General features: G+C 44.2%; 1 protein-coding gene across 4 annotated transcripts in view; it reads right to left on the bottom strand.

The window, feature by feature from the left end:
* Positions 1-25,390, bottom strand: part of TOM1 (target of myb1 membrane trafficking protein) — a 30,188-nt gene extending 4,798 nt beyond the window's left edge. Inside the window, exons 1-13 of one of the 4 annotated variants that reach the window (XM_080971737.1) lie at positions 25,231-25,390; positions 16,944-17,028; positions 14,193-14,271; positions 13,599-13,748; positions 12,641-12,775; positions 11,191-11,337; positions 10,450-10,566; positions 10,083-10,216; positions 9,936-9,969; positions 9,400-9,508; positions 8,827-8,947; positions 3,513-3,588; positions 2,031-2,093 (exon numbers count right to left, since the gene is read on the bottom strand). In XM_080971737.1, coding sequence (XP_080827863.1) covers positions 2,031-2,093; positions 3,513-3,588; positions 8,827-8,947; positions 9,400-9,508; positions 9,936-9,969; positions 10,083-10,216; positions 10,450-10,566; positions 11,191-11,337; positions 12,641-12,775; positions 13,599-13,748; positions 14,193-14,271; positions 16,944-17,028; positions 25,231-25,282 — 1,302 coding nt within the window. In that variant the 5' untranslated portion in view covers positions 25,283-25,390. Of the gene's footprint in view, positions 1-2,030; positions 2,094-3,512; positions 3,589-8,826; positions 8,948-9,399; positions 9,509-9,935; positions 9,970-10,082; positions 10,217-10,449; positions 10,567-11,190; positions 11,338-12,640; positions 12,776-13,598; positions 13,749-14,192; positions 14,272-16,943; positions 17,029-24,638; positions 24,807-25,230 lie in introns of those variants that run through there. The other 3 variants (XM_080971738.1, XM_080971740.1, XM_080971739.1) reach the window with 3 other exon arrangements.
* Positions 25,391-26,861: the final 1,471 nt, after the last annotated feature.

The following is a 26,861-nucleotide window of genomic DNA, read 5'->3' as shown; positions in this document are numbered from 1 at the left end:
TATTGGTTTATATAAAGAGGAATTGTTGGGTGTTATCCTGGAGTGGATGTCTTGAATATTTTTCTATATGTAGCTGACAGATGACGAATTGGAAGTTCTATTCTTTTTCCCCCCCTCTTCCTCCCCCAGCCTTTTTTCTTTCTTTTCTTTTCAATCTACTTTTGGATTGTGTTTTTATTTAGATTAGTTTCTTGGCTATTTGATATTAGCCATTGTATACTTCTGATCAAACTTTAATAAAATCTATTGAAAAAAAGAAAAAGAAGGCCATGCATAAATTCTTTGGTATTTTAGGTGAAGAGCTGAGCTATTGCTACTGAGCATATAACCTGCATATGCAGTCTAACAGAATTCTGTCTTCATCCTAAACAGAAGGGAAGAGCCTGTGTGATAACACTGGATTGTCTGGAATTATACTGTAATTCCAGGAAATGAGGAAGAGGTAGGTATGGCAAGGAGAGAGGCTTACTTCCTACAACGATTCCTTCCAAAATTGGACCCTGTGCTAACCCAAGTTATGGGAAACTGCTTAAGGTGAAAAAAGTGACCTCCATATCAGTGAATTTTCAAAAGTAAGGTTTTCCCTTTCACTGTGAAGAACTTTTTCTCCCCTGCCCTTGTTAGCAATTAGATGATCTCCCAAATTCACAGATCCTTAAATGCAGTAAGGAATTTCTGCTTAAAAGAGAGAAAGCGTGCAAGAGCACAGAAGAGAACGACTAGTAATTCCCATAGGTTACCTTAAGCAGAATTAAAAGCAAGCAGTTTCTTGCTATTAAGTGTAGGAAAATTTGCTTCCAAATCAAAGAAAAAGAGTAAAAGCAAAATGTCAGACTCCATCTCACCCAAGAAAGAAAAGATCCCTTTAAAGCCATTTCTCAAGAGCCTGAGCTATTCTTGCCTAACCTTCTTTCCTCTGCCAAGGTAAAAGCTCTCCATCAGACTGGTTAGCATAACTGGAGATGTGCTGAGGTTTGAGGTAGAGCAGCACAATTTAAGAAAATGAAACCAATATCTCCTTTATCCCTAGAAGAGCTTTCCAAGACAGGGGGAAGACAGGCATACACAAGCCAGTTGGTACAGTGTGTGGGCACACCTTGGACAAAGCATCTCAATGGGTCTTCTAATCCTGTAGCCATTTCCTTCCACCGGTTCAACTGTATATATTGAATTTGGAACCACAGAAATCAAAATGACAGACAGCCCAATACTGATCAAGTTACTAGTGTAAGTTCTCCTCTTATTGGGTGTTGTGGAGAGAATAAGCAAAAGTGGCAGAAACCTGAAAGGGTTGTTAAGCATTGTTGTTGAGCTTTTTAGGGGAGACCTCCCCCCAAAATAGTGATGTTAAGCGTTTGGACCTGTTTCTACTGCTTTTTCATATATCCGGGTTTTCCCTTACATTTTGACGCTTGGGCAAAATTTCCCCAACGCCATTTTTATACCTGGAAGCCAGGACATGTCAGGAGTTTTCCTGACGTATGGAAAGCCTAGCCAGGCCTCTCTTTGCTTCTGGCATTCCAATATATGTCCCTATCCCAACCTGCATTGAACTGGCTTCAGGGCCAGACTGCCATGTTTCAATTCTGTGTGCTCTTTTCTCAGTGCACAACAAGGAAGGCAAAGTAGAGGCACGTGTGTCAGACATAAAGCATGTGATGTACCTAAATATGCGTGCTTTAGCCCCATTCATTCTGTGTGTTGGCCCTGCCCACTTTGAGCATGCAGCCACAAACTACTTTCCTCCAAGGAAATCCCCCCTTAGAGGGGAAAATATTCTGTACCGTTGCACTATGTTGATGAGAATATAGGGCTGAAAAACGGTTCCTTGTTTTCTTACATTGTGTTAAGATTTCTCCAGTCCATGAAGCCTTGCGGACTGTGGATTTTATTACTGGGAGAGGTTGCTTGACTTCCAGCCCAGCCACATTACTTTCTCTGATGTCTGTCCCCACACACTGTTCAGCCAACACCACACCCTTGCATAGCAGCCTCTATTTTGCTCTTCCTTGGCAGCGACACATTCTCACCATTCCTTGGCGCATCATCCAGTTTGCGATTGGGGCTCCATCAGTGGAAGCACCTGGCTCCGGCTAGTTGAGAGAGAGTTTGCTTTCAAAGCAGCTGGAAAAGGTGGGAAATGTGGGGCAGGGTAGGGAGAAGTGCAGGTGCCTTCCAGGATAAAGGGCTTATGAGCTCAGACGGGAGAGCAGCTCCCCCCTACAAATTAAAGAGAGCTGGAAAATTTCTTTCCTCCTTCCCATTTTTGTTGAGAAACAAACAGAGTGTGGGAGAACCCCAAGCTGAGCTCATGGCTTATGACCACAAAGATATAGTTGCATTGCCTCTGGAGATGGAAAGGTGTACAACCCCAAACCAGTTTCTTTCCCTATGGATGGGAAGGTCTGAGTTGAAGAAGGATGGCCTGCTAGCCTTCTAACCCAGACCTTGAAAGGAAGCAGGATTTTAAAGCCTGTGTGATTGTAGTTAGTCCAACCTCATATACTTAACAATGCACTGGCCCAGGGGCTAATCCGGCTGCATTCCTTGCCACACTGCTCCACACCCTTCTCAAGTGGCTTAATAATATCTCTTGACAGAGAGACAGAGAGACAAGAGAGAGAGGAAAGAAACCTCTAATTTTGTGTGGCTGGAATGTAGCCTACAGTATGATGGCACAAGTCATATCCTTTGGTCTGCCCATCTTTGCCTCTGGTCCCACCACTGCAAGCCCATCCCATCACTGGCTTGTGGCCCCTGGAAGGTTTCTTAGGATGGAATGCGGCCCTCGGACTGGAAAAGGCCCCCCACCTCTGTATTAGCCCCTGGGTGGGTCCCCTAGAAATTACACCTCCAACCTCTTTTTACTGTATTTTTGTGATTTTAAAATGATTATTTAGTTGCAGGTTTTTAAGGCTTTACATCTTGCATTTTGATAGCTGCTACTAACTTGTTACAGCTCAGAACCATAATACACATCAGCAGTAACTGAAAATGACTGGAGTATTACTGAATTATAATTATTTTTACTTTTTCATCTTACTGATTGAGAATCGTTTCAAAATGTTACTAGTTCTCCGTATGTACTGAATTCTTAAATAAACTGTTTGATATGCTGATGCTTGCTTGCTTGTTGTTGTTGTTTTGTGCTGTGCGATTAGGTACTTATGATTTAATAGTGTGCAGTTGCATGTTCTGCCACTGCCGCTGTGGGGACAGGGGAGATATGAGTCCATGTTTAGGTGTTAATGAGATAGGAAAATACACGAAACTATGTAATTAACCTCCAAAGCTGCTCTGATGAACTGAGTGAGCAATGACCTAGGTCCTGCTCCCACTAGCTCCAGCCAGCATGGTCCATAGTCAGGAATTCTGGGAGTTGTAGTCCCCCGAAAAACCCCATACGGAGGGCACCATGGTATACATGGACCTACAACTGATGTCTTGAGAAGGCAGGGGGTTCATCTTTTACATTGAGTGCTCATGGAATATATTTATAGTTAGCAACTCACCGCTGCTGTGTTCTGTTGCCGGGCATCCAAGGCTCCAGCTAGTCCTTGCCTGGCCAGAGGGTCTTCATACTTCACCCTGGAAGAGAGAAACAGGTCAAAGAGGGAAAAACCAAGCGGAGAAGCTACTGAAGGTTGTGCGCTATGGCATCCTCTTTGAAACTAGATATAGAAAATGGATGTGCTTGGGGATCCTGCTTTTCCTACGTACACAGGATTGTATACATCCTTTGTCATAAGGAAGAATGACTGAAATTTGGTGAACATCAACCCACACACTCTCTCATTGACAGCAGGGCCAAGCTGGGATAATTTTTGTGAAAATGTTAATATCAAAAGGCCACTTACTAACCATTCAGCGATTTTTCAGGCTGGATGCACATGTGCTAGCAAGAGCCCTAATGGGCTAGGATAGTCTAAGTGATCATTATCTGAAGTACTGACTTATTTCTAAATGGACACTCTTTGCCCTTCGTGACATAAGCTCATAGCCCAATAGGATCAATCGCAGCACAGTGATGCCATTGGGTCTAATATGTGATGCTGATTGGGTGGAATCACTTGAGGATGGAACGAAACAGAGAAAGAAACAAAGAGCACCAGGGTAAGAGCAGGGGAGCGGTTGTGAATAGTCACAGACAGCCATGGAAAAGTTTATAGCATTATAAAAGGTTTTCAGGTTCCAGGGGGTGGAACCTAGACATTGCCTGTTTTGAAGTAGGTCTCAGTTGTACTTAGGAATCCCAACAAATGTGACGATTATCTATTTGGATGCCATGAGTGCTCAAATGCATGAGTGAGCAATGCAATTTATAAACAAATAATAAACAAATCCCTGCGAGGCAGGTTAGTCTGAGAACCAGTGACTTGCCCAAAAGGATGCTCTGTGAGCATTATGGCTGAACAGTGGATTTTAGCATGGCTCATCTATATCTATACCCAAAGCTTTTGCTATTATACTACCTTAGCTCACACATGTATATATGCCTAGTTAGAGAGCCCACTAAAACAGGGACAAGCCCTAAAGTTGCACCAATATTCCATGAGTCTGGGGAGAGTTTATTGTGGGTTTTGCCAACATGGCCTAGCGCTGTGAGTGTCAGCTTTGGGGCTGGTATCAAATCCAAGCTCAGCCATGAACCAAATGGTTCTAGGCAAGCCCTTTCTCTCCATCCCAACCTGTAACATAAAGAGGGGCTGCCCTCAAGGGTTCGAAGGAAGGTAAAATGATATAAGGAAATGTGTCTATCACATACCCTATATGCATACTAGGATACTCAGACCATACACAACTCCTTCATTGCTAATATACACCACACATCTAGAGTTGTGTGTAGAAGTAAAGTAAGGACATATAATAAATAATAATAATAATAATAATAATAATAATGATAATAATTTAAAAAAAACATTCTGTGCCCAGACATTCCAGATTCTGGACCAAGAAAATTTCTGCACCCTATAGTGTTTAAATGAAGTACATATGCATAACTTCTCTTATTTTGTACAACAGCTGCTGTGATCTTTACAATCTTGAATGATTTAGTCTGTTATTGCTAATTATGAGCGGAGTCAAGGAAATATGGAGGACACCGAAGCTTTAACCCAACCACCTCTCCACCTCCTGAGATTTCTGCAAACATTGCCTCCATGCTTTAAGCAGAGCTTTATAGACACAGGGACTAGAAAAGTGCCATTTATATATGAAAAGGGGAAAAAAAGAGAAAGCTAGGATTCTCAGAAAACTAAATTCTGCGCTCCTTGTCACATTCTGCACTTTTTCTACACTATTGCAGAACTGTGACATGCACATAAACCTGAATGCACTTCTGTTCTACCTAAGCACATGCCCTTAAAATAATTCTACATCCCTCCACATTTCTATTTTGTTTCGGGAGACACGGTGGGCAAACTTATGCGGTGCAGATGGGCTTGGACAGACTTAACTGCTTCTGATTAATCAGTGCATGCACAGCTACAACAAGACCTCTGCAAATATCACGACTGCCCCATTTCCTGCAAGAAATACCTTCAGTTTCAAGACCACCCTGCCCACCCTTTGCCCTCACCCTCCAATCTATGCAGATTATTTCTTACACAGGAAGGCCAAAGTTTCCTTGGACGATGACATCCCAGTGGTGAGCTCCCCCAAGCCATGTCTCTGTCCCTCCCATGGTCACCGGGAACCGTTCCCTGCTGGGGCCAAGGGGTTGGGCCACTTTTGCTCAAACTTTTCAAAGAAGAGCTCGTCCGTGAAGGGCCCGCTGTGCACAATGGCGTCAAGGATGAAGTAGAGTGCCACCACCATGCCGCTGATGAGGCAGAAGGGCAAGAAGGGTTTGAGGTGCTGCCAGAAAGTCTGCAGACAGATGTTCATGGGGCTCTGGGAAGATGCACGAGCCAGCTGTGGTGGTTGCCCACAAAAAGGGTCTCGGTCTGGAAGCGAAGCCGCAGGAAGGGAGGGGAAAAAAAGGCACAGGAGAGCATGAGGGGCTGTAGAAGAGACAGTCCTGAGATGGCTTGCTGGCAAGAAAGTTAAAAGTAGGAGGCGGATAGTCCAGTTGGAGAAAGAGGAATAAATAGAAGGAGCCTCTTTATCGGAAAGATCACACCCGTCACAGGAGGATCAGGTTTTGCTGGAGAAGTTAACAGTGCTCAGTTCCAGGGTTGGGAGGAGAGTGGCCGGAGTGTGCGCCAAGAGGTTGGGTTTCAACATAAGATCAGCTGCTTCCAGCCTTCTCGCTCTCTGCCTTGTTTCTGCAAAAATCAACTCCACTCCGCACTCAGCAAACGGTTTGCTGAGAACAACATTCGGACAGCCTGGTACACAGGCTCACAGCATCCTTCTCCCTGAGTCTGGTGTGCTCAACTGGCTCTTTGCGAGGGCAATCTGTGAGTCAAGAATTATAAGCCCTTTCAGCGGCAGAAAGAGCTGCAGCAACAGCAATTAGAAGGATACTGGCTCCCAGCCCGGTTTGCTAAGTGTTGGGGGTGGAGTGCATTTCGTGCTCAAGCGTAACCGCACATGCCCAAAACAAACATCTGTTTCTACAATCAGCAGGGGTCACTGAAAGGCTTCTTGCAGGTTTGCATTACTGAGCCTAGGACTTTTCCCTCAGACACATCTGTGGGTTTCGGAACTACAAGGCCGAATTTGCTGAGTACAATGGAAAAGACCAGATCTTCCACACCTAAGTCCTCTACAGAATAACCATGCTTAGCATTATATACTACTTCCTGAGCCTGCAGAGTGCTCTGCATAATTCTACCCAGTAATCCTTTAGGCAGCCAACCTGAAAGATAGGTTGCAATTATAATTAACCCCATATTGCAGATTTGGGGTGGAGGGGGAAAGGGTGGCTGTGAGAATAGTGGTTGCCCTGAAGCCTACTGGTGAATTCATGGCTGAGGTGAAATTGACCTCAGGAACTTCCTCGCAGAGTTTAGCTGAAGTGTCAGATTCATCCCGTTTGCGGGAAGTAAAGGAGATGGGGAATGTTTCAAGGTAAGATCCACTCAGTAGTCACTGGCCATCAATTCCTCGTCCCCTTGATGTTCCACCATGATGTCCTGTTGCACAGGGGAAGCATTCTGGGGAAAACATTTGATGGCCCTTCTTCCCAGAAACCCCCACAGCTCAATGGTACATCACGGTATAGTATGTCAAGAGGCTTCTGGGGAAAAGACTGTGGCTGTCAGAAGGAACACTGACTGCTTCAGCTGTTACTGCCATGTGGTATCTGTGAAATAAGGCATAAGGATGTGAACAGAAGGATGTGAATCCTTGAAATTGTCTCCAAGTTCCGCAAAAAGTTTTCATTGGAGAACTTTTGGCCTACTCTTACATTTTGGCTCTCAAGAAATCTAGATCATTGCAACTGGGACAGCAGGAGCAAACAAGGTATGTGACTTAAGATACAGATAATGTATGGTGCAGGGGAAAGCAAACCTCCTCTTTACAGGAATATTCATTCCCTGCTTTAACCCCCCCCTCCCCACATGGATCAAGTCATTTTTGTATGTGTGAGATTTGTTTTCAAAACTAAGGAGGAAAGGGAAATTCCAAAATCTTGAAACTTTCACTCTAGGTTACCCCAGAGAATTTTAAAAAATGCATTTATTTACTTAGTACCACAATAGCTATTTCCCTCTGGGGACTGTACAAGAAAATACTATAAGCAAAATATAAAAATCATATGAATTCTGTAATGGAAAGAAGCAATGCTAAGTAAAGTAGGTGCATCATAAGAAGAGGTTTGTCTCCTTTTCCAGGCTACAAGCATGGGCAACCGTAAGAAGCAAAATACAAGTACTGGGTATGGCTGGTGTTTACTCTCCTGGAGTATTATCTGCAGCACTGAAACACAGCTCTGCTCTCCATTTGGCCCACGCCGTTAACAATAAATTATCCACTTCACTGCTGCTAAAATTCCAGGAAGCCATTAGAGAATGACAACATAACAGACAAGGGGGAAATAAAAAGAGTAGTGGAGAGAGTTAAGTGCTAATGAAAACTCAAGACTGCCTTCATTAGTTCTGGTGGGGATGGACAACAGCAGCAGCAATAAACAAAACCAAAACAAATCAGTCTCCTAAAAGACCAGGGTTTTAAACAGTACAGACAGTCTGCTCTTGAACTCCACCACCAAAGAACATTCAGACTGGAAAATGAAAGATGGGTGTGACATTGGAAGAGTCACTCCTGCACCACAAGCAACCATGCAAAAGGGAAATGGAAGCTGGCGAAAGAGCAGGGACAAACATGTAGCCTTTTTCCTATCCTGAAAAACTGGGCATAAGAAGGGCTGAGCCAACACAGTTTGGAAAACAAAGTATCTAACAGCAATTCACTGGAAATAGAAACTATTTGTCCCCAAAGGGCTCTGCGCTGGCACTCAAGTCCCTAGCGGGCTTCAACTACACCTGCTGAGTACAAGCTTGTTTGTTTGGTATCTCTTATTAAACATACTATTCATCCGACAAGCACCCTTGATTTCAGTTTCTCCTTTTCCTACTTGTGATACACTAGAATTTAGGGCTTATCGATTTGCTTAATCACATGGAAAAAATATCAAGGGGTAGAGGGCCATAGTTTCTAGCAAAACAAGTCCTGCTTTTGAAAAAATTAAATGACAATTCTGCATGACCATATTTTGCACCAAAAGCCAAATTCCTCTGTTTCTATACATTATGCAAACCTGCAAAACTTCTCTTGTTTTGAGTATGAATGAATGAACATTCATTATTAAGCCTGAACAGCCAGCATGCAACTCTTGTATACAACACCTAATTTGCAGCAGCAGGTGCTGTCACTTACTCTTTGCGCTGATCAGCCAAGTTGCTGCCTCGGGTCAGTGCAAACATGTCAAACTCTTCCTCCAGCTTGCCAGAATTGTTGAGGGACTGCAGTCCTGCACTGACGCTGCCGGAACCCAGATCTGAAAGGTGTAAAAAGTCAAGAAGAAGGTAACATCTAACACACGTTCAGATCAACAAGGCATAATGTGATATACTAAGACACCTATCTGAAAATAGGATCACAGGGGGTTTCATTTCTTTTTGCCGGTAAGGATAATTTTATGAAGGGTTGCATGCGCCACGCCTCCTCTGTAAACTGCCTCTCCCCTCCCTCCAACCCACTCACCCCAAGTGCTACTATCAGGGAAAAGTTATGAACATCTGCATACATTTGCTGGCTCGGCATGACTGATTCTGCTACCTTATATTAAATTAATTCTGAAGTTTTTAAAGCAAGGACTGAGGGAACATAAAGAAGAAAAGATACAGAAGCTAGAAGACAGGTGAGCTAGTGGCTCTCAGAATCATGGGGCTGGGGTAGGGGGCAAACAAGGAAACCACACAGCAGAAGGGACACAAGTAAGTTACTCACTCATTTCTGCAAGCTGAGATGAGAGCGTGGAGGCGGCTTCTGGTTTTTTTTCTACTGCATTAGGTCCCACATCAATCAAATTGCTTGCATTTTCTGCATTGTTTAGCTGCTTAAAAGAGACAGAAAGTTTGCTTTGCTATTTTGAAACTATTCTAACTACTACTATTATTAATTTATTACATATACCCCACCCATCTGGCCGGGCCTCCCCAGCGTGGTTCTGCTTCAGGAGGCCACAAGTTTTGAATTACTGATGAAATCTAAAACACCATTCATCACCCAAAAAAGTCTGAGAAATTTGGAAATAATGGAATCAGTCCCACCAAGAATAAGGCAAAATATCTGAATCCGCCACACTGAGGACTGTGCCCCTTGGTTCTAATGTGCTACTATCTTACCCTTCTAAGAAACATGAATAATAATAATAATAATAATAATAGTATTTTTTTATTTATACCCCAGCCACTCTGGGCGGCTTTCAACAGATCACTAAAAACCTTGTTAGAATGCACTAAAAGGAGGGAACACTCATTCACCTTAGCAGGCTGGCCAGATCGGAGCCGTTCGAACCTAAGAGAAAGAGAGAGGTGAGCAGATGAGCTCAGGTGGAAGGCTTACACAAGCTGTTTTGCTTGCAAGGGGGTGTGGGCAGGGGAACGAGCAGGGGAGGGGCATGGGAATACCGTTCGTGGCGCAGGAAAATGTTGTTGAGGTTGTCATTGACAATGAGCAGCTCCTCTGTTAGCTGTTCATTGAGGATGCGGGGGATCAGCTCCAGCACGCGCTGCTGCATCGCTTTACATGTCCGGTTCAGCTCCTACCCATGGCAAGAGAACGTACATTGTGAAAACTGAACCAAACAGTCTAGGTTAACAAGTGGCAGCTGGTAACCAGCCCGGGCTAAAAATCCGTTCCTACTGCTCGAGTCACTGGCATGATGGGTTATTTTTGTCGGCATAAGCTAAGCCCACCTCAGCACTTGCTGGCCTGAACCAAATTAAGTCCTTACAGCAGCAGCAGAGGCAAACTTGTGCTGCAGCCGCTTCCTACCTGGAGCAGGTCAAGGTCGGAGGTTTCAGCTTGTCCTGGCACAAGCTCCGTGAGCATCTCAGACATCACTTTCACGTTCCCATTCACCACTTCCAACTCGCTGCGTAGTTTCCCAATCTGAAAGCACAAATACACCCATTAAGTCCAGCTGGACTTTCCACTCTTAGAGAAGGACGCAGGAAATTACCTTGTACTATCAGACTATTGATTGACCTAGCCCAGTACGATCTGAACTCTCCAAAGACAGGCTTTCCCCCACCCTGCTGCCTGTGATGTAGATCTGTGTATACATACGTGTGTGTGTGTGTGTGTGTGTGTGTGTGTGTATTAGGACCTGGCCATACCCTTGCTAAACAAATGAGACCTCTGACATTGCTCCTTCAGGCACATTTTCATTACTGTTGTAACTGTGGAACTTGCAACCATGGAAGAACCAGGGTTCCTTTTAATGAAACAGTCCTTTCTCCATATGAGGAATCGAATGACTTGTGGAACACGGGGGGGGGGGGGCGACCCCCCAAGCTGGATGTATTGCAGTAATATCACTACACTGTAGAGATGGAAAGGCCTAGAAAAACCCTGGAAAAATTGGAAAAGTGTGTGAAATATTCAAACTATATCAAACTGTGTTTTTTTCAATTTTCCTGAAAAAAAACAGCTTTGGGAAAAAACAGGTTCCCCCCCGTTTCTCCGCCCCCCCCCCAGGCCTTCCCATCTCTACTACGCTGAAGTTGAACCTACCTGCTCTGGTGTCGGTGTGATGGGGGCATCCGTGGCGGCCCCTGGAGAGACAGGGAGAGACACAGGATGCAGAATAGACTCTATCGCTTGAGGGGAGTCTGCTGCTGGTGAATTCACTCCGGTAGGGGAGCCTGAGGTATATACAGTCTAGAGAGGAATCCGTAAAATAAAAGAGAAAGTGGTTCAGTAACAGCTGAAAAAAGGCAAAGGATATTTTCCCCCTCCTACTTTATTAATTCACCCAGCAATGTTCTACGGTGTTTTCTGCTCTCTTTGGTGTTCCCCTGAGTAATTTGTTTATTAATTACATTTATATGCCACCTTTATCTTCCAAGGAGCTCAAGGGAGTGTACATGGTTCTCCTCCCCATTTCATTCATACAACAACCCTGTGAGGTGGGTTAGGCCAAAAGATGGTGACTGGCCCAAGGTCACCCAGTGAGCTTCAGGGCTGAGTGGGATTCAAACCCTGCTCTCCCAGGTCCTAGTCCAACACTCTAACCATTACGCCACACTGGCTCTCCAGTAATGAGCTGGACATGAAGCCCGCCAACCTCCTTACATTCTCTGGGCTGACCATTAATCCTCCTCTTTGGATTCCAAAACAGACTGCCCTCAATGAAATGCACCCCAGCCACAGGTCCCAATGAGCTGACAGAAACTAGGTTTTTGTTTCCATATGTGCAGTGAGGACTCTAGTAAGCTTCAATGTACTGCTTGCTTTTTAAAACTGAAGAGACTGAATTGGGTCTTGTACTACTGGAGAAACGGCTGAAAATATACTAGGGTCAAACCTTTCAGGCCAGCTTTTCTTCACCATTGTGAAGTAGGAAACTACTTCAGACAAATACAAATGTTTCCAATAATCCAAATGTTGCTATATCTTATAAAATAGCGAAGAAACCTATCAGCATTATATCTGAAAGCAACAGCAGTGCATACATTATTGCTGAAAATGCTGGGAACATTTGTAATTTTTACTCTTTATCTCGAACACAGAATCTGGACTCTCAGTTTATTCCCCCTTTGCAAATGCCTTTCCCTCTGGTTCTTCACTCTTCACATTAGACCAGCTTTGTGTTCAAGCCCTTCCCTCGTCGCCATAGACAAGAAGCAACAGCATGCAGGAGAGTGCTTGGGATTCCATGCAGGCTTGTGAACTGGATGGTGGAGAAGGGGGAGCAGTAGCTCATTGCATCTCTCCCCCAAACATGAAAACTAAGTGGGCTGCCAAAGGTGAGAGGGAATCCCCCTCCTCTGTCCCTTGAACAGAACTGCAGCAGGCTGGTGCAAGAGGAATGGAGCTCTCTGCCTCTCTTCTGCCAGTCCCTAGCAAACTAGTAAATATGCTTGCAGGCTAGTAACTTTTGTGGGGTTATTTGCAAGACTGCATTATACTCTTCCAGGAGCTACGGGCTTAAAAAGACCCTCACAATGAAAGATAACCTTACCCTTTGTGGTGTATGGATGGGTGAGAGCATATCCAGATCAGTCATGGGAAACTCCAAGCCTTTCCTCCTCAGGTCCTCATAAACAGCCACAACTCCTGTCAGGTCTGGTGTACTACGGAATGCATCTGCCCAGGACTGCAGAGACAGAAAACAGGTACCGCCTTACAGTCTCATAATCTGTCTTCCCTTTCTTAAATTCTCATGGGGGAGAAGAGCAGGGTGTGTTATTGCTAAGAATCTGTAAGAGCACAGAAAAATTGCATAATGTGGTATCGGGAGCAGGATTCAAGTTTCCTGAAAATCTCTCCTTTGTTTATTTATTTAGCTTCTAGGCCTTATGGCTTCAAATATAGGTATTAAAAAATGTGTCTACTATGTCAGCTGAAACCTCAGCAGTGGCTGAATAATATGTTTGTTAGCTGAAAGCAGGCTTGAGTGCCCTGTCTGCCTTCTTCCTCCTCCTACCTTCCTTCCTCCGACACCGGGATACATTATGCAAAACAGCATATGCTGAAGAACAAATTATGCAAATGAGATATATTATGCAAATTGAATATATCTATGTGTGTGTGTGTGTGTGTGTGTTGCAGAATTCAGCTTTTCTTGACTGAGGATTTGGATTGTAAAGAGTGTAACTATTTACTTTTTAAGAAACGGAATACACCCAGACCTGAAAAAAAAACCTGGGTGTGTGCCTCAGCCCAGGTTCAGACTCAAAATAACTATATATATTGTGGGGGTCACGTTTTAATTTGGTGTCGCTGTTTGCGTGCAGCATGGTAGGCAGCCCCTGAAGGGCAGACACAGTGCTAGAGAGATTAATGCACAAAGTAGCACCTTGCCATACTTACATTTGAACTGACTTCCTTTGCTCCCTTTCTGTTTAATTTGCTGGGAGTTATTTGCCCGTGAAGGAAGGCAACTGTGCACACTTGTGCAACTCATCTCATGCACTCACCTGTATGAGGGTCAGCACCTTGTCGTGTACAATGGCCGGAGGATTGTTTTTGGGAAGAATGGTTCGCACCAGCACACCTTCTACAAAATCCTGGCTAGCGACCAGCGTGTGGAAGCGGTGGCCACAGTTTTTGACACATGTTTCAAGGACCTGTAGAACCAAATAAGATGTCAGTAAAGGGGTTTTCGGTCCTCCTTCCCATGCAATCCCAACTGGAAATTCCAGTTCCAAATGGCAGGCAGGCATAAGGATATGTTTTAGTACCCAGGGTATTTCCACTTGCTTTTGACTAAATCAAACACGCACAACATATTTTTGTAGTCTTTTGGTGCTTTCCCACTACTTAATCAAAGATTTAACATCCCCACTCAAAGGTTATACCTTTTTTTGGATATACCTTCAGACTATCTCTGTCATTGATTTAGCTACTGAAGTAAACGGAATCAAATGATTATAATGGCATCCTGCCCTATAACTCCCCCTGCAATAGATGACAAGAAGCAAATGCAGAAGACTGTTGGGTTGGGGTGGGGGGGTGGGTGGGAAGAAACTGATGGGTTCTTGTGCTTATTGAGAAAGGAGCATCATACTCACTGTCAAAGCCAGCATCACCTCATGGAAGTTCTTATTCCCTACAATCCTTTTCTTTATGGCTCGGAAAGCATCTTTGGGGCTAAGAACAGAAGAAACAAGATTACAAAAGAACTAGCATTGGAACAGAGACAAAATATGCAGCTGGAATTTGCCAGGCCATAAGGTTTCATCAGTTTTGTTCCTCAGTCGCTACTGTTAAGAACCCAATTCAAGCAGCCAATTGAGTCTGCCAAGCTAGCCATTCCCACAATGTCAGTATCTTAGCCCCAAAGTGTATTTGCTTGAATCAGAGGCAGAAATGCAGATATCAACAGGAACAAGAATTGCAAAGAATGCAAAGAGCAAGCTACAGACAGGTACATAAATTTAATAAAAAATAAGTAACAAAAAGATGTGCAAGGAAAAGTGTTATTTATGAAACATGTCCAGGTAAAGTCCTATATTGTTGTCTCCTTTGGAATGAAATGAAAGAGTCATATATAGCATGCCAGTAAGGGACAGCTGTTGGGCAAAATCAGAGAAGAACATAAACAGCCCACCTACTGAAGAATATCCTGTTTCAAAGAGCACATTCATTCTGCAAGCTTGAGATCCATTCCACCAGTAGCTTTACAGGAGTAATAGTGAACATGCTATCTGTTGCCATGTTACGGAAGATGAAGAATTCAGAAGCAAGACATACAAACCAAACCACCGTTATTTATTTCGGGATGTCTTGCTTTCTTGACACTTTACAAGCTTTCTGGATGAAACCCAAAACTTTAGCAACACCTAACATACTTTTCAACACAAGGCAAGAAGCTAATTATCTTTGCATTACTGTGCTGTGGGGTGGTTTTTTTTGGCAGGGGTGGGGTGAGAAGGTGGAACGAGATTCATTGTAGTATAGAGAACGAGAAGCAGAAGACAAATGTAACCATGCTAGGAGGCAGTGGATTTTGAGGGCAGTTAATGATGGTTGGGGGCTACCGAGTGGTAATTGAAGCCCAGTTGCTGTGCTGTTGCCTGGTAGCGATGCCAGAGGACTCACAGATGTGGGGAAAGGGTGGACCAGCAGATGGCAGCTTGCTGAGGGTCCCCTCAAACCTGGAGTTAGCCATAAATAGGATTACTAGCCTTCACATGAATAGGATTACTAGCTTTCACCAGACAGAGGGCCTTCTTGGTAGTGGTGCCCGCCCTGTGGAACACCCTCCCATCAGATGCCAAGGAAATAAACAACTATCTGACTTTTAGAAGACATCTGAAGGCAGCTCTGTTTAGGGAAGTTTTTAATGTTTGATGTTTTATTCTGTTTTTAATATTCTGTTGGGAACTGCCCAGAGTGGCTGGGGAAACCCAGCCAGATGGGCGGGGTATAAATAACAAATTATTATTATTATTATTATTATTATTATTATTATTATTCACATCACCAATGACACTTTGCATATTAAAAGGGCTTCACAATGTTTACCCTGCTAACAAAAATTACACCAATGAGCCTTGCATCTTCTGAAAACAAATAAATAAAGGCAAACAACCGCCCATGGATTAGACCACACCATCAGATGCAAATCTTTTATTCTCACAACAAATTCAGATGGGGAGCTCCTGAGTAGCCTCAGGTAGGTCCCAAGCCCACAGCTAAGCTAGGATGCAAATCCATTTCCCCCCAATGTCCAAGTAAAATATGGAACCTACTAGAACAGACCCAATGAGCCATGATGGTGTTGTATGAAAAACAAAATTCTGTGTGTGTGTGATGCAGTCATGCTGAGTTCACGGTGGGACAAAGGCCTAGGGTTGGAATAGACACAAGGGCTGCAAGGCAGGCGCGAGGAGATACAGCTGACAGAAACAGGACAATGCAGCCTGAAGCCATACCACGTTGCAATAATGAAAAGAACAAGAAGGCTTCCTTTATTTTCTATGTGGAGAGATATCTGCAGCCACGTAAGCACTGAGCTACATTCCAGAGAGGCACCACTCCTATTGCATGTTGTTCTTGCCCTTCCTGAGGTCGCCAGCAAGCCCACTGAGAGTTATTTATAGTGTTCAGCATGGATGGGTTTGGCATTCCTCAGATTTCTGGATGCCTCAAAGCTGGGTTGTTCAGGGTATGTGCATGAGAGAGAAAAAAAAAGATTGGCAGGGGGAAATTAAGGATTTGGATGGACTTGAAACTTCACACTTCTTTGCCCCTCTCTGCTATTACTGTACTATCCGTATACCTGAGAGAACCTCAGTTGGAACTGCACTGAATGGGCCAGCTGAGATTTTTCCTGTCTCCGTAGTCACCAGCCTGGAGAGTATTAGACTCCCAGTGAGGGAAAAGAAGGCAGAGACGGAGAAAAAAAGAGAGAGAGAGAGAAACGGAGAAGGGAAAGGAGGACAGTAAAGAAGGAACCGATCGAGCAGTAAGCTGTCCTTGTGAGAAAAGGAAAAGAACAAAAAAAGGAAATGCCAGGGAAAGAATGCAAGACAGAGTTTAATACTATGTGAAAAAATTACGGGAAAGGGCTAATGGCATATCTGGCAGCTGGTGGTACAAAAGGCGGCTTCAAGCAGACTGTTGCTCTGGCAGCATTCTCTTCTGAAGGTGTCAAGGGACTTGGGCTTTTAAGACTAATGACTTACAATGCCAACTCAAGAGATTTTTCCCTGAACACTTTTTCCACTCATACACATTAGCGTAGTAGACTGACGCAAGTCTGTCAGTGAGCATGTGGATAAGGCCACTTGTCTTGTAAGCAGCGCTGGCTTCCTTACCCTTCTTCTGTCTCATTAATGATATCACAGATCTCCATGTTGAGGGCCCAGTTTTCGTTCTGTAGGGAGCCATCAGTAGCTTTCTCTGGAGGAGGAAGAAAACAGACATCATCCCTAGATCTGATTTTGAAGTACAGAATCATAGTTGGAAGGGACCATGAGGGTCATCCAGTCCAACCCTCTGCAATGCAGGAAACCTTTGGTACTGTATCACCTTTCCACTTCTGAGCACATGCCATTCGTGCTGATGTTGCATACATAACAAGAGATTTCTGGTCTTTAAATACACTTACATCTATTATACCAAAAAGAAAAAGGGGTTTTAACAAATTATCTTTTAAAGCATTTTTTTCAGCTCATTGTAACGAGATTAAAAGTCTCAGGCTTTATGAATGGCAGCTGCAGCAGAACTGAGAATGGAAGAAAGGAAGAGGCAAGATTCCAAATATACACCCCCTGCCCAATAATCTTTTCCCACAACAGACCTAGAAATAGCCTCCATATGGTCAGAAGCACTGGCAGTCTGTGAGGTCACCATGACATCAGTAGCTTGTGCTGGCCAGCGCGAGCCACTCAGCTGCCTTGTACCTGAATGGTGGCAAACCCAGCAGCTGCTAAACCTTTGCATCACAACACCTTCTGGTACAGGCAACAGGTCCCCATCCCTCATGTCGCCAGATGCTGGTACAGTAGCCTATAAACAACTGCCTCCTGAGCCACTGCTGTTCCCAGGTCTCCACCTAGCGACAGCTTCTGACTGTAACCAGCCAACACCTGAGCCCTATTCCAGCTTTCTCTTCATGCCGCTGGCTTCAGGCCACTCGCCCTCTGGCAGTGCAAGGATTCTCCTTGCAGTACAGCATCAAAGACACGGGAGGGAAGACAGTGACTTCCTTGTTCTTCTCTTGTGTTGCAAGGAGAATTGCAATGGGGCACTGAAGTGAAGCAACAGACAGCTATCATGGCCAGCAGCTAGGAGCAGAATCTCCATGCTGCAAGGCCAGAGAGTAGGGCAAACAACACGGGGGAAACACAGCAGCCTGTTTGTAAACTACCAGAAATATCTACAGTGACTTTTGTCTTCTGGGTTTCTGGGGGTTTTCCTGTTGTTATTCTGTCTCTCACATCTACAATAAACCTACCATTAAAATTATGGACTGGCCATTACTTCCTCAGAGGGCAAACGGGCAAACTTAGCAGGGGATCAAATACTTTCCCCCCCTCACTGTAAGTTCTTTCACATTCTTAAGGACTCCCAAAGAGGCCCCTTAAATCAAGCCAAATCAGGAGTAAATACGTGTGAATGTATGAGGTGGAGGCAAAATCAAGCTTCTTATTTCCCTATGGATCTTGTCCAATGGGAGCCTTCTCATGAGAGGATAGCTGCTCGCCTTAGACAGCAAAATCTGGGATACTCATTACAAGTCAAATTGTTACATAGTATTTTCATTATATTTTTACTGGGGGGGTGGGATGGGGAAGAGCCACACCAAAATGTCATGGTTTAACTCTGGTCGTACAAAAATGGAGAAGCTGTTTAACTTCTTAGCATCCAAATGAGTGGGATGGGTAACAGAATGCAATGAGGGCAAACCCAGTCTTCGTCTGATGGTGTCTCTTTCAGTCTGTGTTACTCACAGCAGAATGTTGAACAGCAAGTTGTTATTACCAGCGTCTCCACCCTGTAATCAGCTCAGCCTTAACCCCTTGTGGCAAGTGGGCCCAGTAAGTCTAGGCAGAAGCCTGGACAGCGTACAAAGAGAAAATGGATACCAGCCTAGTAGCAGTGGCACATGAAAGTCTGCAAAATAACAGGCTGAAGGAAAGAGGGAAACAGAGAACAACTCTATCTAGTATTCAGAGTAGCATGTACCAGTGGCCAGTGGAGTAGTGGGACAGCTAAGCATTGCACTTAGAAGTACAGGTTAGGATGGCCATCAATTGTACATGGAAGTGCTCCTCTGCCTTTGACAGGTATAAGGTAAGCAGAACTTCCAACATTTCAAATATCAGAAAAAGCTTTCCTAGGAAAATTTCTGAAGCTCTGATGAAAGAGATGCAGAGGCAGACCTATCACTGCTGTCTAAGGAGTAGTCAAGGATGCCAATGAGATAAGGAGGGCTGGAAGTAATCTGTACGGAAAAGGCTTGGCAGAAAGAGTCCTTGAAGGATGGTACAGTCATACCTTGGTTTTCAAACAGCTTAGTTCTCGAACGTTTTGGCTCCCGAACAGTGCAAACCTGGACTGAGTGACTGTTCCGGTTTGTGAACTATTTTTGGAAACTGGATGTCCGACGGGGCTTCCATGGCTTCTGATTGGCTGCAAGAGATTCCTGCAGCCAATCAGAAGCCGTGCTTTAGTTTACAAATGTTTTCGAAGTCGAACACACTTCCAGAATGGATTCCTTCCAAGGTACGACTTTAAATGATAGGTAAAATATATAGCTGTTAAAGTCATCAGATCTTGACGATACACTGAAATTCTCTGTATCAGAAGCTAGCAATTTTAGTACCTTTTTAAAACAAAACAAAACCCAAAACACACATGACATAATTTTAATTCTATTCTCAAAGTATACCATACTCAAATTTCATTAGGTTATTAAAGTGGGGGATACTACTTTTGAATATCTCTCTGTGTAAAAAGACTCACTGATTGATCTGCTGAAAAGGGGGATACTTTAATATTCCTCTTCATTACATTTCCCTCTGCCACGGTTCACTTTGCTAACCTCTACCCCAATGTGAAGAGATCTATTCAAGGTCCCAAAATATTTACTTTCCAGAAAGGAATGCAAACAAACTGCACATACTCCTCTAGCTGCTCAGGAAAGAGGCTTACTAATAAGAAGAAAAGTCCAAAGGAGCAGAATTCAGCCAAACAACTAGATGACTATTAATCCACCAATTTAGAATCCAGTTTTATTATGGCCAACAGCAACAGCTTTGGAAGTTGAAACAATTCCTTGTATTTTGACGCATGTAAAGTACACACAGAAATCAGTGCAGAGACCAACACCAGCCAGTACATGGTGAGACAGGAGTGAGATTAGCAAATAAATCCAAGGACGATGGGAGCAACAATATATAAGGAAGGCTGGGCACATGCTGCATATCCTAAGTAAAAAATAAACACAGAAAATCCAAACTGCTTTCAGAACTAAGGCTGCACATTTTCGCTATGCACACCTATTGTCGGACAGATAGATATAGATAGATACAGATATATTGCAGTATTTCATTTATTTTAATGGAAGTAAATGTCCACATGTTAAACTCCACGGAACTTTCCATGTGTTTGCTGGTCAGCACAGAAGACACACAGGCAAAGTTTTACAGCGGGTGGCTAGTATTCAGTTCAGTGGGGTTTACTGCTAGGTTTATTGCAGCCCAAGAGCTTAACCATATTCTCACTAGGGACCATAGACTCATATTTTAGACTCAGCCGCATACCTGCAACACTGATATAATACTAGCATAGCTTATAGGATTGTTGGAAGCGTTGCTGTGCTAACAACTGGGAAGCATACTGAATCCAATTTTTCAAAGTGTCCTGTAATATTTATTATTATGATTATTAAGTTCTGAAAGGAAGTAAATGTGATAGAACAGACATCTGTCTGCGAAGATATAGGCCTAGGACCTATACCTACGTACCTATACCAGAAGTATATGGATGCCAGGATAGAACCTTTGCCACTGAAGGTGTTAGGACATGCAAACTAGGGACAGGGCTCAGCTGTCAGCTTGGGTAAAGGAAGGCCTCCATGAGATCTTTGGGAGAAAGGGGCTGTTCTTCTCCTACCTAGGTAAAGGTAAAGGGACCCCTGACCATTAAGTCCAGTCACGGACAACTCTGGGGTTGTGGCGCTCATCTCACTTTACTGGCCGACGGAGCCAGCATTTGTCCGCAGACAGCTTCTGGGTCATGTGGCCAGCATGACTAAGCCGCTTCTGGCGAACCAGAGCAGCGCACAGAAACGTCGTTTACCTTCCCACCTATTTATCTACTTACACTTGACGTGCTTTCAAACTGCTAGGTTGGCAAGAGCAGGGACTGAACAACGGGAACTTGTCCCATTGTGGGGATTCGAATCACCAACCTTCTGATCGGCAAACCCTAGGCTCTGTCGTTTAGACCACAGTGCTACCCGTGTCCCTCTTCTCCTACCTAGCATAAGAGAAAGGGTGGCATCTTGTAGATGTAGACCTACCACCCCACAAACCCCTTTAAATTAATTTAAAATATCATAAAATAGTTGACAAGTAAATTAACCCAACAAAATATAAAGTATATTATTACGTTAAATTATTTTTCAGTAACCGATTATAAAGGAAAACAAATTAAAATCATTATCAAACACACTTCTCTTCCAGACCCAAACAGAACATGCTCTTATTACTACTAATTCAGCTTATCATCTGTTTTATGGAAACTGTCAGTGCCATTTCCAGCAATTAACAATCCCTCTGACAGACCACAGGCATTCAAGTGGAAGTGGTTGTGGGTGAGTGTGGGTGGTCCAATTCTGACACCTGACAATCTAGCTCAGAGTTTTTTTAACTGCTTGATAGGGAGTCTCCTGAAATACCTATATGCAAAACCCTTCAACGTTCAACTCAAATTGTATCATCTCATTGCTCCCATCCTTCATCCGAGTGAATGTGGGATTATCAGATGAAAAAAGAAAGGAGGGAGCATTACCACATGGGACCTCTGGAATGACCTTAAAAACAGAGAATGAGCTACACACCCACTCAAACACTGACTATCTACAAAAGAAGTGGGCCACAGGGATGCTGACAGTGCTACAAACCTCTTCTGTCACTCTAACTGAGCATTTTAAAGAGCACCTTTTTAGATGGACACTTCATACAGCTGGAATCTTAATCAGTTCCAGCTTCTTATTTGTAATAAATCCATGGGATGGATTTTGAGTTAGTGATGTTTTTTTTAAAAAAAGGGGGGGAGGAAATCCTGGATTTTACCGCTTTGATGAAGATTTACATAAACACAAAGGCTATTCATTGGTCACATGAAGGATCTGGATGCTGGGCTCTGCTTCAAGAGCTGTAATTAGAACCATCCACACCTTCTGAAAACTAACCCAGGGCAACATGGCTTCCGCAGAGAAGGGTGTATCAGACAGCAGACACAGGAGCACAAATCTCACTGACAACAAACATGCCAAATTGTAGGTTAGCAAATGGAGCACTCCAAGCTTCAGCTTGTGCAAGCGTCTCTGGCTTACTTCAAAGTCAGTTCAGGAGGGTGTCAGTTTGCCTCCAGGGTGTGGCGACTGGCAATTTTGTCACACAACATTTAAGTGTTATGTTTTACAGGCTGGTCGGGTTATTTCAGATTTCAGGGGGCTCTGGTAAGCTCTATAACTGAAGCATTTACTAGCTGTTCTCAAAATAAGGGCCAGCAAGGATGCATCAGTGAAAATTCTCAGTGCAACTATCAGATTAAGAATTTATTCTAAAGACAGGGTAGAACATCAAGGGCAACAATATATTGTTAACACACAGCACTGGCTGCAAATTTTGCAGTTGTAAAACATGGATTTTAAAATCGGACTTTAACCCTAGGTATTCTCTGTGATATGGTTCAGTGCTGATTACGTTGTTGTAAACAATACATGTGCCTCCCTTGAAAGAGGGCAAAGCTTTTAAGTTGGTTTTCAAACTATAAAATAGTGATTTTAGAAATATTACCTAGAAAGAAATATTGCAGCATTTCATTCAGTTTCAAATCACTTTTACTCAAATGATCCATCAGGCACTACTTCACGATGATCCTAATTGGATAGATTTAGTCTTCATTCAGTATCTTATACATTGTTACTAGGATATATTTTCTGAAGACGGACATTCTCAGTACAGTACAGTACAGTACAGCCAAATCAGTTTGTGCCATGGGAATGAAATAAGTAACTACGAAGAGAACTGTCATCTTATGCTAGCTCTTCCTCATGTTTCATCTTCTGAATCATCCTTCATTAATCAGTCACAAACCCATGACCAATAACCATTTAAAGGGATTAAGTCTACACTGGACAGAAAATGCACGATTTTAACCATGTAATATCTATATTGTCATCTTAACTTTTTTTTTAAAAAAATACAGTAATCTCCACCTACTGGATCCTGACTCACCAGTGGGTCTGATAATCTCCAGAATTTTCCCCTGCACTATGGAAGCTTTAAGTGAACATAGCATTGTCAGAAGATGGATATGAATGACAGAACAGATCATTTAATTTCTGCCAGCCTTTAGTGCATCCTTAACTAATGAAACCTGGAGAAAATATACAGGATTAGGCATCCCACTCCACTCCCCCCACTTTTTGGTGTAGGGTGCAGTGGCAGCCAAAATTGTGGCACCCCAAAGCTCTGTGCACAGTGCAACCAAACTGATCATACTCCCCTAAATCTGCCTCTGTGGTGTTCCTGTTTATGTAGAGTTTACAAGGAATCCCGAGGGATTTATCTGCCCTCAGCTTTATAATCACTTGTAGCACACCTCCTACAAATACCACTGGATTGCCTCAGAAATAAAAATTTCCCTGCCTTCCAACTCAGAGCCAATATTAGCGATAGTCATCTGCTAAACATCCTAGCAGGCCCGCCACCGGGATCCACCACTGGCTCTCTTTTTGTGGCTAGACAACCCAAAGTGTCAGGCAGTTGGGTCTCACTGCCGTTTAAATTTCCCGCGATATACAGTGCAACACTGCCAGCTACCCAGTGCTGCTCCTGCCATCCCAGCACATGAACCCATAGATGAAGGGCCACAACCTGTGCTTACCCCTATCCATGTACACAGTGCCAGATTTACGTATAAGCTAAACAAGCTATAGCTTAAAGCCTCACTCTCTTGGAGCCTCCAAAAAATATAAAGGAAAAAAACCTGGATGTACATTTTAAGATAAAAAACAAATAAAATAAAACCTTCTTTCAGCAACAGTGTTTTGTGTTGTGTATTACTTTGATAAAATACATATTTTGTTATGTGTAAACGGCTTTAGATACCTTGTAGGTTCATAAATTACCATACAGCATATATTCAACAAAAAACAGCGACAATTTGTTGTTGACAAAGGACAACTGGACATATAAAGGGCACCATCACCTTCAGTAGCTTAAAAGGTAAAGGGACCCCTGACCATTAGGTCCAGTCGTGGCCGACTCTGGGGTTGCGGCGCTCATCTCGCTTTATTGGCCGAGGGAGCCGGCGTACAGCTTCCAGATCATGTGGCCAGCATGACTAAGCCACTTCTGGCAAACCAGAGCAGCACACAGAAACACTGTTTACCTTGCCACCAGAGCGGTACCTATTTATCTACTTGCACTTTGACATGCTTTCGAACAGCTAGGTTGGCAGGAGCTGGGACCGAGTAACGGGAGCTCACCCCGTCGCAGGGATTCGAACCACCGACTTCTGATCGGCAAGTCCTAGGCTCTGTGGTTTAGGACCTCGTCAAACCTAAATCCGGCCCTGCATGTACACATTTAGTGGTTCCCTGGAAAGAATATCAAGCCAACAGGAAAGGCGCTTCTCTCTATGTCTCTCCTCGGAACAACCATATGTGACTAGCAACTTTTAGGACTGGCTTTTGAGATCTCTAGGTCAAAGACCAGCTTGCCTGGAGTGCTGCACGGAGGTGCAAACAGAAGGCCAGAAAGCAGCACCTGTTTAAAGTGGCCTGCCAACAAATGCCGTTGCGACACCAGCAGCTTCCTCCACGCCTCTACACAGAGCCATGAGGTTGGCAGCCGAGGAGGACAGCGGGACTTTCCCCTCAGCCAGGTACTTTACAACCTCTCCATATTGTGCTCAGGCAGCCCCCTGCCCCCCCTCCCCTCGCTTTGGGAAGGTGGCCGGGGTGAGCAGCGAAGAGGCTTTGGCTCCAGGGGGCGTGGCGCCCACTCGGAGCGGGGCGCGGCCCCTTTAAATGAGAAAACTTTTTATCTAGTGCGCGAGACTCCTCCCGTCTCCCCCCCCCCTCACCACAAGCCCCGATTGGTTTAGGAGGGCAGCCCCGAGAACCCACCTCCTAGCTCGCTCCCCATTGGCTAGCACTCGTTGCCGATCAACATAATCCCGTCTTCCCATTGGCCCAGGTACCCTGAACCCCGCCTATTCACCGTAAAGGTAACCCCCCCCGCCTGAGGTAAGAACCTCGACGGGAGGGGGGAGGGAAGGGAAATACGCGCAAACGCCACAGAAGCGAATTTGCGGAGTTGGTAAAAGGAGGGCCGCGGCGAGGTTCGGCGTTCTTACCGATGCGCTGCCCCACGGGAGAGCTGAAAGGGTTGCCCAGGAGAAACTCCATCGCCGCGGCCGCACAGCTCAGCAGAGATCAGCTGACATGGCCCGCGAGAGCACGTCACGTGACCTCCTCGGGACCGAGAGAGGCGTGTCCGCGGACCTCCCTCCCACCCCCGCCCTCGTGACGTCAGCGCCCCGGCGCGTTCCAAGCTGAACTTCAAAGGCGATGTTGTTGGGGAGCTTTACGGAAGGGATGACTCAGCGCGCCAAGGGGAAGAGCCCGATCCCAAACATGCTCTCCGGGAGAGCAAGCCCTAATGAATGTGGGACTTGCTTCTTTGCGAGCATGCTTGGGAGTAGGTTTTCAGCGGAGAGGTCGATTGGTTTATGACGGTGGCGGGTGACGTCACAGAGGATTGTTAACTGGGACACAAGCACGCCCACACTCTCTCCACCCTTCCCCTGTGGTCTAATATGTTCCTTAGGCAGTTGCTGCTTTTGAAATAGAAACGTGGCCAGTGCAGGCCTTTTGCAATCGTACCTAAGGGTTTCATGGATCGTTGTGGCGCCTGCCAAACGAAAATGTTTTTCCCCCGTTACCATCCAGACTAAAGAAGCACAGGAGCAAAAACCTCAGCAGCTGCTGAAACTGTAGCAAACTAGCTTGGAGCTAGTCTTGGATTAAGAACAGGATACAGATATGATTGGGAAAGATGATGGGCTTCATAGCCTGGTGCTTAGTTGGAGAGGCAGGTTTGTCTGTTAACACAGCAATTAAAAACACACACAGAAATTTTCAACTGCTTCCAGCATTCTCGGTCACTAGAACTTCCTTTGGGAGTGTGTTTAAATCCTGCCTAACCACAAAAAACCTCACAAACAAAAGAATCACGCACAGGAATGTTCGCTTGAAGAGTAAATGGTTTCCAGATTTGACAACATACAGTATATAGGTGAACCATTGTGTTCTTCAAATGAACACACTAGGATTCCTCATGGCTGTTTCATATCTAGGCAATTACAGCACAGGACAGTATTTCAACTTGGGCAGCATAGCAGACACAAAGTCAAGGACCCTGAGGATCATTTAGTCCAACCCCCTGCAATGCTGGAATATGCAGCTGTCACATACAGGGATCAAACCTGCAACTTTGGCATTATTTTAAAATATTTATATGCCACCTTTCTGAGTAGCACTCTTCCAGAGTAGTTTTAACATTAAATTTCAAAAATAGTATCAATGAAAATGTGTAACATAAAAAATAGTAGTTCCAGAGAACCAGCAATTCATGAAGAACTGGTTAGGAAAAAAGGTATCCTAGCCAGTGTTGCTTATGTAAAGACACGTTCTGACACAGTCTTAAACCTTCTGACAAAGTCTTAAGAATTACACAGAAACCCAATTGCAATCAATGAGTTAACACAGTGACCGTTACTGGTAGATCATACTGCTTGCTTTCAATCTAAAGAAAACTGGTGGAATGAGTGAAAGTAGAAAGATAGTTATGGACTATACTGAGGCATGTAAAAATTACCAAATAGAGAACTTATATAGTTGTGGAGTGTGGGGGTTATGAACAGGGATGTTGTAAAACTGATTTTTTAAAAAAATAAGTAATTTGCCAAGACCAAACATCTCATAG

The sequence above is a fragment of the Podarcis pityusensis genome (assembly GCF_964106645.2).
Source record: "Podarcis pityusensis genome assembly, chromosome: 10".
Taxonomy (NCBI): domain Eukaryota; kingdom Metazoa; phylum Chordata; class Lepidosauria; order Squamata; family Lacertidae; genus Podarcis; species Podarcis pityusensis.
Note: the sequence above shows the minus strand (reverse complement) of the source record. Positions and strands in the feature narration are given on the sequence as shown.